Source organism: Podarcis melisellensis (assembly GCF_964234715.1).
Source record: "Podarcis melisellensis genome assembly, chromosome: 9".
NCBI classification, from domain to species: Eukaryota; Metazoa; Chordata; class Lepidosauria; order Squamata; family Lacertidae; genus Podarcis; species Podarcis melisellensis.
This window is the reverse complement of record NC_138541.1, coordinates 27,528,020-27,540,184: the sequence shown is the minus strand read 5'-3', so window position 1 is coordinate 27,540,184 and position 12,165 is coordinate 27,528,020. Positions and strand designations below refer to the sequence as shown.

The 12,165-nt window shown below is 39.3% G+C and overlaps 1 protein-coding gene across 1 annotated transcript in view; it reads right to left on the bottom strand.

Moving 5' to 3' along the window:
- Window positions 1-6,219: 6,219 nt before the first annotated feature.
- Window positions 6,220-12,165, bottom strand: part of LOC309377572 (bifunctional heparan sulfate N-deacetylase/N-sulfotransferase 3-like) — a 56,740-nt gene continuing 50,794 nt past the window's right edge. Inside the window, exons 12-13 of the mRNA XM_081925048.1 lie at window positions 9,300-9,402; window positions 6,220-6,762 (exon numbers count right to left, since the gene is read on the bottom strand). Coding sequence (XP_081781174.1) covers window positions 6,589-6,762; window positions 9,300-9,402 — 277 coding nt within the window. The 3' untranslated portion in view covers window positions 6,220-6,588. The remainder of the gene's footprint in view (window positions 6,763-9,299; window positions 9,403-12,165) is intronic.

Here is a 12,165-nt window from a genome sequence, read left to right as displayed (position 1 = left end):
CCAGAACTGGCCCTACTGAACACCTTCTAAGATAATAATGCCCACTCACACTAGAAAGAGCTCATAACCCACAAACAAATCCCACTGCAGCCAGCCAAAGACGATCAACCACACCCCAGGCCACCCCAACTTCTCTCGCCACCAAGGAAACATAACAAGCGAATAGAGAACTTCTGCAAGTGATGCTGACAGAAAAACCCCAAGCATACACTAAATAAAAGAACTTAAGCTTTGCCACCCAAGTACCTCTCTCCCATCCCCCCCCCCCGCCCGAGGGAGATCCCGAGATTGGAATCTTGGCCCAAAAGAGTAGCAGCGACATTGGCAAATGCTATTTAAAGTTAAATAGTAGTATGTTGTTACAGTTTTAACAACTTACTACTACTTAAGCAGTACAGTGGTACCTCGGGTTAAGAACTTAATTCGTTCTGGCGGTCCATTCTTAACCTGAAACTGTTCTTAACCTGTGGTACCACTTTTTTTTTAAAAAATAATATTTATTAAGATTTCCAGAAATACAGAAAGAAAAGATTAAAGTACATTCAAAGCCTTATTTTCATACACCCACTTTCCGGGACTCCCTCCTTCCCCCACCCCTACCGTATTCCCCTATCATATTGTTGGTTCCACAAGCTCTCAGTTCTAATTAAAACTTAGTTTGTTTAAACTATTAGTCAAATTTAAATTTAAATTTATACAATCCTCATCAATACCCTTAATAGAAGACAGAAGTTCTCTCCCCAGGGCCCACCCCCTTTCCATTCCACAATTTCCTTTTTTTTTAATGATAAAGACACCCCACACAATAGAAATATAAGAAAATAAAAAGTATAATAAATGAAAGAAAGCCAATTCAGAAAATAGTTGACAAGCCTTTGGATTCTATTTCTCTCCCCCCCCCCCGTCCCCGGTTTAATTTCACCCTGACCACCAATCCATGTTGTCTGCCTGGAGTTCTTAAAGTCCATAAATCACATTTTTCCCCCAGCTCCTTGCTGGCTTTTTCTTTTTATAATTATTTTTAAAATTATTTTTTACACCATTTAGCTTCAAATCTTTAATAAAACTCCCCCTATTGTTCTTTCCAAGTTGTAGTCCAGTTTCCTCTTGTTCCGCTGCTAAAACGTTCTAATTCAGAAATTTAGTAAGTCTGCAGGGGTTATTGTTATTCAGGAACAAAAACTTGCGTTCAGTCCCTTCCTTTCTTCAATAGAAAATTCTATTGTCTCCTTTAGTTGAACACCCTGTAGACACAATATTGTTTCCGTTTTGCAGCTTTCCCAGAAGATAACCAGTCCTGTAAAATTCCGATGGTATTTTTCCACTTACGACCTTCTTTGTAATGTCCCGAAACTCCTCTAGGGGGATTGTTGTAACTTTGTTTTCTCTAGTCCAAAAGTCCGATTGTTATCCATGTTTTCGCCATTTTGTATCCGAGTTTTAACGGATTGTAACAAATTGTAACAAAATTAACCAGCAAAGTCCTGGTAATAAAATCCTCTTTGAATTTCCGACTTTGACAGCTACTTTGACAGCTGTCAAAATCTCCTTCGCTTTTTGCCAGGCTCTCTCCTCGATCACCCCGGTTCCCGGGGGGGGGGGGGTGTTACGTTTTCCTTCTCCCTCAATTCTTCCTCCAGCACAGTTCTTGTAATTTCCCATCGTGGAATTCTTAGTTTTTATCAGCAATACAATTCTTTTTGGACCTTGGTTTCCCAGTCCTTGTTTTGGAAGGTTTACAGTAGGGAGGGGGACTGACTTCCTTTTTGGATCCCCCCCTGCTCGTATCAAATCTGAAAAAAATTTCTTTTTTTCTCCTTTTAAACCCGGTTTCCAAATTACTCACGGGTTGTTGTTAAAAAGTCCGAATTCTCAAAGTCAGCGCTCTCCGCCGGATGGCATGCGGCTTCGCTCGGCAGGGATAGCAGAGGACTCAAAGCACCACGCTTCTCCCCGGCACCCGATCCGTAGCCTTTAAAAAGGCTCCTTCACGAGTCGGGAGGGCGCTAGCGGTGCCAGCCGAGTCTCCATGTCCACGGCCTCCGTGTCCGTGGTTTTTAAGGGTCCCCGCATCGCCAGTGCGGTAGGACCCAGCCCCTGCCGAGCAGGCTCCCTCCGGAGCTCGGAGGGAGTCCGCCACTTTAGCTAATGGGGCCTCCCGCTGCTGCCACGCCGCCAGAGCACAATTTCTGTTCTCATCCTAAAGCAAAGTTCTTAACCAGAAGGAACTATTTCTGGGTTAGCGGAGTCTATAACCTGAAGCATCTGTAACCCGAGGTACCACTGTATTTGTCATGGCAGAATAATGCCTCATATTAAGGAACAGCCCTTTCTCAGAGTGGAAAATTTAGGGTGGGGGTGCCACTGGAGAGTTCCCGTTATTTGCCTTAAGGATTTTGTTCCATTGCACTGAAATAATATAAAAACCTGAACTGCCACACAGATTGTGGGTGAGAATCCCAAACACCAATACTTCAACAAAGATCCTTGGAAATCAGGAATTTGTATGGGAATTGCATGAATGTCTTTACTTATGACTTAATACAATTTGAGCAGGGCTTTTTGATGCCAAGGAGAGACATAAATAATAATATAATAAGGAAGTTAAGAGCAGAGGACAAAATGTACACAGGCTACATGATTTTGCATGCCAGACCCAGGCTGTGGAGATCAAGTAGTAGATCTTCTGTGATATGGACTGCTTCTTTCTGCATGTAAATATCAGTAATAGATGGTGTAAATAATTGCTGGACTGGATACATCCATGTGGCTTTGCTCATTTAACCACCCAGAGGTGGCAGTTCTTCATAGGTACATATAGCTTTATAGGGTTGGAAACTAGTTTTGAGCCGTTTGCCTGTCTAACCATTCATCTGTATCACCTACCCTGATCGATAGTGGCTGGGGTCTTTCCCAGTATTGTGACCTCAGGCTAAAATTAGATGTTTTTGGAATATAAGCTAAACCAACAGCCAATGAAATGGAGTGCAGGCAAGATATAACTTGCAGCATTGTTGCGTTTGATTTTACTGGGGAGCTGTTTTCAGCAGCGTCACATAGGTTACAGTGGTACCTTGGTTATCAAATGGCTTAGTTGTCGAACAAATCGGCTCCCGAATGCTGCAAACCTGGACATAAGGTTCCAGTTTGTCAACGTTTTTGGGAAGCTGAACGTCCGACGTGGCTTCCGCTAGAGTGCAAGAAGCTTCTGCAGCCAATCGGAAGCCACACCTTGGTTTTCGAACAGTTTCGGGAGTCGAACAGACTCCCAGAATGGATTAAGTTCAAGAACCTAAGTACCACTGTATTTCTTTGAGGTGGAAGTGGAGCCTTCTACATGCATTCTGCTGCTGAGCTATGGCGCTTTCCTGTGCTGTGCTGTTAAAAACTAAATTGTTTGGAAAACACCAGGCTGTTCTCCCTCTCACTTTTAATAGTGTTAAAATGCTGGGCTTTCTTCAGTATGGTATATCACTGTTCTAAGTAACTTTTATTGACTTCTGTATTGCTTTCCTTTACTGTAATACTATGGATGTGTAACTGTAGCACACTTGAAAAATTCTGCCATGAAAGATAGTAAAATGACAAGGCAGTAAAACAAAGAGCCCCTCAGAATAATGTTATTAACATAGAAACAGCAGGCAGCTTCAAAAAAAGAATATCTCTGAGGCAGCTGTTTCTATAGTACGTTGTAACTTGATGTCAAACAGTAAAAGAAACTGCATTAGAATAAAGTCACTAAAATGTGGAGAGGCTGTTTTTTATCAGAGTTTATTGTTGCACAGCAGAAATCATGCCACTATCAGAATAATGTCTAGTTTTATTTTCTTTTAAAAAATTTGAGAAAAACATTTCCAGCAATTTTCATTCAATGTGAATGAGAAGAATATTACATCTATAAACACTGAAATACCTATTTTATTCTTCCTGAGGAAGCTTCACATTTTCCAGCAATAATAAGGATAATCTGTACAATATATTTTGAAGATTAGTTCCACTCCTCATTTTCTCATGTGTAGTACTGGGCAAATACTGCAGCAGAACCATGTGTAACTGCATGGATTGCTTGGGTTACTTCATTGTTTGTTTCCCTTTTGGTGTGTGTACCTTTAATAATAATGATGTCCTGTAAATAACCACACTGTTGTTGTTTTTACTGACACAACTGTTTCAGATAGCCAACTTTCAAAGTCACTTCCATGAGTTTTCATAAGAACTATGTTAAAGTAAATATGTAAAGATTTATGCTGGAATTTATTCTGGCATTTGTTTGTGCAGTCATTTAAACTAGTGGGAGGTATAAAATGCCTACCTGAATTTTTGGATTCTTCACAGTGCAGTCCTATACATGCATACTCAAAAGTAGCTCCATTGAGACTTAGAGGTAAGTGTGTATAGGATTGCAGCCTAAAACCAGTACTTTGCTTCAGAAGATTTGTTGTGGTTAGCAAACTATCTTTCAAGGACACTTGCCTGCCACTAAAGATCTTTCTTTGAGTAATGTCAAGCTTCTATTTATCAAGCAAAAGTTTGAAAACTAGTAGATTGGAGGAACCTATTATAGCTTTGTATGACAGGATAAGGAAGAAAGAAAGCACTCTTCTGCAGAGAATCGTTCACAAATGGAAAGGATACTGCATACATGTGGTTGTTCAAGTACAATTGTATATTTGTTCATAAAATGGTAATGACAGAGATAAATTTTGAGCTCTTGTTATTTCTGTATTGAATAAAGGGGCCATTTGCACTCAGTTTATTGCTTTACTTAACAAAAAGGTAAGGAGTAGGACTAATGGCTTAAAAGATTTCCTTATCAATGTAGTGTTTCCTAAATTGGGGGCTCCAAGCACATTTAAGCATGTGAGCAGCTTTCCATTAAAATAATTGGGACTGAACAGTGCTTAACCTTGGCTGGGTGATGCTACATCCAGTAAACGGTAATGAAAATAATGGTGCATAATTACTGTCTTATATCTAATATTTTGATATATTTGGTTAGAGATCTAGCCATTTAGTTTCAAAGCACCCTGAGCCAAATATCAATAGAGTAAACTTGGTTCATAATATTTTCTAGCTTTGCTACACATTTAGTCATTATAGTGTTGTAAAATATTAATTATCAGAGCTACATGCTTTCAGAAATTTCATCATCGGTTTTTAAAGTTAACTGTGTTCATAATTTTTTTAGGCCAGCAGCATAATGTTCATTGCTTAAAAAATAATTTTGATTAATTTGTTGTATTAACTTAACTGCAGATATTCCCTCCAAATGTCTTTCCATAGCTTATGAATCTGTTCATTTTGAAAATACTAAAGAAATGCATAATATAGTACCTAAGGAATCCAAAGCATGTAGAACACGTAATGATGTAAAAAAAGCAAATCAGATATGAGTATGCTACTTGCCACTTTCTCTGTCTGATGTAGGACTAGTGAATCAGTGGAATCTTTTCCAATTTTAGGCAGGAGGAGGGGAACTTGGGATGGGAAATCAGCTTAGCTAATGGCAAAAGGCTGACTAAAAAAAAGGATTTTTTTTTTTAATACAATTATTTCTCTGACATGATTTTTTACTCCTGTGAACCTGAAAAAATATTTTACAAGTTTGGATTTAATTATTTTGGAATTCTTTGCTTCAACAATGTAAGGGTTTTTGTTTGTGGCATTCAAGCAAAACAATCAAAGCCTTGTAAATTATGCCTAAGTATTTTTCCTGCAGTGGCCAAAGACCCTGATGCAGTAAAAGGTGAATAGAATGTGTAAGACTGTGATTTGGGAGAATCTTCTGTACTTCGGGAAAATCTTAACTATCTAGAAGCCCTGGTTGGACATGCACTTCTGATGCTGATCTACAAGCAGAGCATCTGCAGCACTTCTTCCATCAGTCATCTGTTCAGGAAGGGACAGGTTCCACAATGCTACAGCAACTCCCAGTTCAGTGAATTGAGGTGAAAGAATTCAGCCAGCCAACTCAAATACATAGTTATCATTTCTTTGAATACTATGATGCATTCCCCACCTATGTTGTATTTCTAAACGACATAAACTGACTTTAAAAAAACCTAGTTCAGTGCTTTGAATCAGATTGCAAAGGGGGAATACATCTGGCATTTTGTGCTACGTATTTTCTCATTTTAAAAAAGACACAGCATTGTAATCAAACAATAAGAAACCTCAGCAGGCAGACAGTGGGTTACAAAACTGACATGAGACACAATATTCGTAAACTGATATGAATATAATATATAAAATTGTAAATATTTATTTTGATTTTGGACAGTTGTATATTGTTGTTTTTAAACCTAGGCCAGTTGCTTTTTATTTCCACCTTTGCACAGCAAGTTATAGGCACAACCCGCTAGAAGTTCTCTTGTGCCAGCCCCAATGAAATAAGTGGGAGCTGGCCCATATGACCTTCCCTATGTAACCTCCATGAAACCAGAAATTGTAATGAAATGCCATGCACTTCCAGAGACACAAGTGCACACACTTTCACAGTCCACTTGCCAGCATATGGCACAAACCTCACATTTTTGTTCTCTTGAAGAGATAGATTTCCCAACAGCTTTCTTGTAGCTACTAGAGACTTTAGGTCTGATTATACTTGAAGTGAAGAAGAGCTCTCTCTAGAAGCATTTTCCCCAATGCTATCTCACTTTTTGTAGCTCCTGTCTCAGCCATGATGGAAGGGGTTGTCCCAATTTGTGTAGAAGCTTTGAGAGTTCCACATTGTGATCTCTGTAGTAGCTTGACAGAAAAACCCTGCACTGAGGGATACAAAAACCAACATTTTATTTGGGGAAATACTACAGTGTCTATAGTATTTTGTCTTCCAATTTACTTTATCTTGATCTGAACTCAATCTATTTTTTTTTTTTTTTGGTAAATCACATTTGGAACTAAGTATCAGCAATTGAATTACTTAAGGCACAGACAATGTAATCCATCTAATGACACTACACAGAAAAATGTTTCCTGCACACACAGCTTCCATTTCCAGCAGTTGGAGCTGCACTTGCAGAACCTTTTCCAAAAGCTTAAGGCAGTATTAGAGTCTCTGAAAAGGTGTCCCAAGGGCTACCTTGGGATTTGTTACCAAAGAGATATAATAATAATAATAATAATTTATTATTTATACCCCGCCCATCTGGCTGGGCCTCCCCAGCCACTCTGGGCGGCTTCCATAAAAACCAAAAATACAGTAAAATATCACACGTTAAAAACTTCCCTGAACAGGGCTGCCTTAAGATGTCTTCTGAATGTCAGGTAGTTGTTTATCGCTTTGACATCTGCTGGAAGGGCACTCCCATGCCTTCTCTGTGAGACTATAATAGTGCTCTAATGCTAGTGAGTCCTCCTCTTTCCACAACAACCTCTCAAGATGGGACAAACTGCTGGTCCTGGAGCTAGACAGGTGGTAGGTAGCCTGTGGTCCTTCAGATGCCACTGGACTACGATTCCCAAGCCCCTGCCCGTTGCCACGTTGGCTGTGGGAGTTGGAGTCCAAAGGTTGGGGGAACCCCCAGAACAGATTTATGGAGCTTGGGGGAGCAGAGAGGGAGAGTAAGTTCTGTTGTGCTGCCAGAAGTACAAGTGGAACTACTTCGTTGGATACTGCCCCAACAATATTTGGAGGGGCACATGTTTGACTCCCATTTTAGAGGCTAACATATTTGAGCTATGAGTACAATCTTAATCCCGCATCACCCTTCCCCTACTTTTCCTGATTGAAACTGTAGGGTGGTTTCAGACTAACTCACATTTAATTATCTTGAGTATGCACCTGATAGAGGAAAAAGAATTTTAACGTGTGATAGTATACTTCACTTATCTTGGATCATTTTAGTAGTCCTAAACCAGGAGTAGCTGAGTAATGCTGTCCAGATGTCATTGACTATAGCAACAGCCCCAGTTGTTATGGCCAAAGGTAAAGGATGATGGGAACTGTAATTCAACAACATCTGGGGAGGGGGGTACTATATTGGCTTTCTGTCCTAAGCAATCACAAATCTTTTGTCCACATTACTAGGTTAAATAGTAGTAATGGATCTAGCTTGATTGCCTAGACCCTAATCTAGTTTTAGAGTATTGGAACAATTTCAATGTCTTTCCTGAATTTGTAGAGCCAATAAAATAGCCATGTGATATTGTGTAAGATATTCTCTACACGGTAGTGAGCTTTATTGTAAAACAATGTTTGTGAATAAAAACTAAGTCTCCCACTCCTCTCTGATCATACTTTAATCATTTATGAATAAATGTGAACATTTATCCAATTATTTGTAAATATACCACATAAAAGATCTTTCAATGCATCAATTTCTTAAGGGCTGCAGCATACAATACTGATAGAGATCTGATCTGGGGTGAAGAGTGCTTTAGGGGATGGGCTGCCCTATCAAGGAGAAATCAGACAGAATTGCCACTGACATTGGTTGTAACTTTAAGAACTGTAATTTTAAGAACTTGTGACTGAGCTTGTTTTCCCCTCTTCCCTCTCATTCCTTTCCCCCCTGATGTGCCATGTCTTCTTAGATTGTGAGCCTGAGGACAGGGACCATCTTAGAACCAATTTTTGTAAGCTGCTTTCAGAGTCTTTCTGGCTAAAGGGGAAAGTATGAATGCTGTAACTAAATAAACATTCTTCATTTTTTCCAGCAACCTGCAAGACTGAGATCTGAAATATGAGGTAGTTTTACAGAATCATTTAGGATGATTTATGTGGAGTAGTTACCCCTAATGTATCTATGATGTTAAGCCAAGCATTTAATGAGCAAATTTCCCCCTGTGCCTTGTGTCTGTGACTCTGAGGTCCTTATCCTCTGTCCCTTCCTGGTGCTTGAATCCTAAAGTCCAACCAAGGCTCCACCTCATGCATGTAAGTGTTCATATCTTCATTTGAGAAACAGGACTTGTGCACCTGAGATAAAGGGGATTCCTAACAAATTTAGGAATAAATTAACTAAATCCAGGATAAATTTAATTAACATTCTGGTCCTTTTCAAGTAACACAAAAATCTGAATAATCAAGACATTGCATATGACAATAACTTTTGTGTGCTTTTGCTGAGAGGCTTAGTTCTAAATAAAAATATGCAAATTTTTACAACAATGGATGAATTGCAAATGAAGTAAATGGCATACTGGGTACATTACAATTCATCCTAAGTTGTTGTTAAGTCCCATTCATCTTAAGGGAAGAGTTAAGTATGAACTTAAGGTTTCTTTCACTGAAATCACTCTGAAGTATGTTATGTTTGGCTGGATCTTATCCATAGCACAACTGATAAAGAGTTTACCTCAGAATCCATTGGAGGGTACTTTCTGCCTTTGCTCTTTCCAAGACATTTTGTTTTTCCTTCTTCTAAGAGTTGACACCAGAAGCCCTTGTGTGAGTCAAACCTGAAACATATAATGCCTTTAGATACAATGAATAACATCATTCTGTGTGGGGGAAAAAGGTGAAATACAAGCCATATTGCATTGTTGCCTTATCTGCATAAACTGAGAGCTAGTTCATATGATGACCTCTAAATGAAGCATCATTAATGGACTCATCCACTGCCACCACATGCTGATGCACTTCCTTGCTGTTCCCTCAAAGAAAGGTGACACCACTGAGCACTCATCATCTTCTACATGGAAGAAGGAACAATACTGGTAACATGTTCATTAGTTTCTTGGACTTCAATCAAATTTCATGAGGTGCAGTCTTTCAAATACGGTGCTGTGTGATCCCCTGCAAATGCATTACGGGATTTCTTTGTGTGTGTGGAAAAGGACAGTTTACCTGTCAAAAGATGCTTTACAGGAATATTCAAACAAAACTATTGTATTTGCAGCTTGGGTAACCAACTGCATGGATTCCATAGCCATAGGTTAATGTGCACCAGTTCTCAGAAACATGAATATCATTTGTTCTGTTTCATTGTTTCTACCTATCCTTCTTTAGAATACTGAGCCCCATTAACACCTCTAGTGTGGGAGTCATTACAATGTTCTTCCTTCACAGACCATGAGAGTAACAGAAATTCCAGGTTCAATGTGAGGAGCCCGTGTGATGGCTCCCCCTGTGCCATCCATGCCCGTTTTCTGGGAGGGACCATGTTTGCATGAATATAAGAAGAGTCTTGCTAGATTAAATCAAAAGCTTATCTAATGCAATGTTCTGTTCTCACAGTGGCCAGCCAAATGCTTATGGGAAGCCATCAAGCAGGACATGAATGCAATAGCGCTCGTGCTTGGGTACCCCAGAACTGGTTTTCAGAGACATATTGCATCTCATGCCCAAAGTAACATAAGGCCATTATGACTAGTAGTTAATTAATAGCATCTGCCATGAATTTGTTTAGTTCTTTTAAAAAGTAGACTGTTTTCACTACTCCAAGGCATGGGGTGGATTATTATGGCACAGTAGTGCACAATAGAGAGGCACTATGTCATACTCGACTTCATATGTGACACACTTGTCCAAAATATTGGGTGCTGGTGGTTTAAGCAAAGATTAGTATTCACCAGCTTATATAAACTGCATGGAAAAAGAAAAGAAGACATCCAAGGTTAAATAAATTCAGAGTGTACTTTTATGAGAGCTGTATCAGATCATTTAAGTGAACAAGTAACCCTAAATAGAAATCTTTTAACAAATCATTGTTCGCAAACAAGAGTAGACAGGAAAGAAAAGCATGCGCTGGAATTAGATGCAGATGGGAACAATTCACAGCATCCAGGTCAAGCAGTATGGTGTAAAAGAGTCTGAAAGCTCAATAGAATTACTCTAGGGGTGAATTTGATCCATTATGTCTTTACAATGCACTTGACTTTATCTCATGGAAGATAAAGTCGGGTTTTTTTGCCACATACTCAACAAAAAAAGAACAGCACAATTGACTAAGAGGCGTTAAATAGAGAACTGTCTGGGAATGAACACTCTTCTTTTTTGAGAGCTTCTTATGAAAACAGACAATGGGATTTCATACAAAAGAGCAGACTAAGGTTATCAATCTCATTTTAAGGGCAAGTGAATAAATGTTTGAATCAAAATGGTTTGTGTACATGACTATTTATTATATACACAGTGGGTCCTGTATCCCTGACACTGGCATTGTTGTGCCTTTCTAATCAAAAGCAGCTTCTGTCCTTGCTGCTTATGGATAGTGATTCTTCTGCTGCTGAGCAAAGAGGTGGAAAGGCGTTCCACTTATCCATTCAAAAGCAGAACTAATTTATAGAGAACAGTCCTTGTTTTTTCTTTCTGGTGTCTTGACTGTTCTAAAGTGGTTCACCATATGCATGTTTAAAGTAAGATTTACAGAAATAGTTTTCTTCCCAGTGGTTGTGTACAGCGAACAGGATTATTGTGAATTAGCTGGGTTGTTCCCACCTCCACTCCCGAAAGGAAATTGTGATGTCATAAGGTCATGTATGAGTACATATTTATCCATGGGAATTAAATGGGGGGGGGGCTTTTAAAAACCCACATATTTCTAAAATTAGAAACAGTGAGCTGTTTCGGATGATCATGTCTTGACTTAATAAGACAATTTGTTTTGTGTGCCAGCTTTCTGCCTGTATATGCTGACCCTTTGCATGGGTTGTAAGTAAAACAAATTAAAGCAAATTAAAAAGGCTCAAATCAACCACAATTTCTTGTTTCTTCTGAACTAGGAAGTTTGGAACAAGCCAGAATTCTAAAACAACTTGGTATTTAGCAAGTCACCAGGTATTAGTAGGTAGCAAGTGCACAGAATTCCATGCTGGTGAGTTAGTGAGAGACGGGCTGGATTTCTCCATCTCTTCTCTGCCAGTCTGAGGTGGAAGGAAAGTCACAATTCCTCAGCTTTGTCCCTCTCTGTCAACACAGTTGGCAGAAAGCATTTTTATTAGCAAGCTAATAAAAATGCTTTCTGCCAACTGTGTTGACAGGTTGGCTTTCATATACAGCACATGGAGGAGGAGGCTTTCCCTCTATGGCTAGCATGAAATCAGTCCACTAGCCCCTTAGTAGGCTAGCAAAAAACAACAACATGTGAGCTAGTGTATTTACAAGGCAGTCTTCAATGGTTTGAAGCTGAGTCAAACTTACTTAAAAGGTGGCAACCAGTTGCTCCCCAGTTCAAACAAAATGGGAAGCTATGGTTACTTATGGACTTCCTACTTTAATTA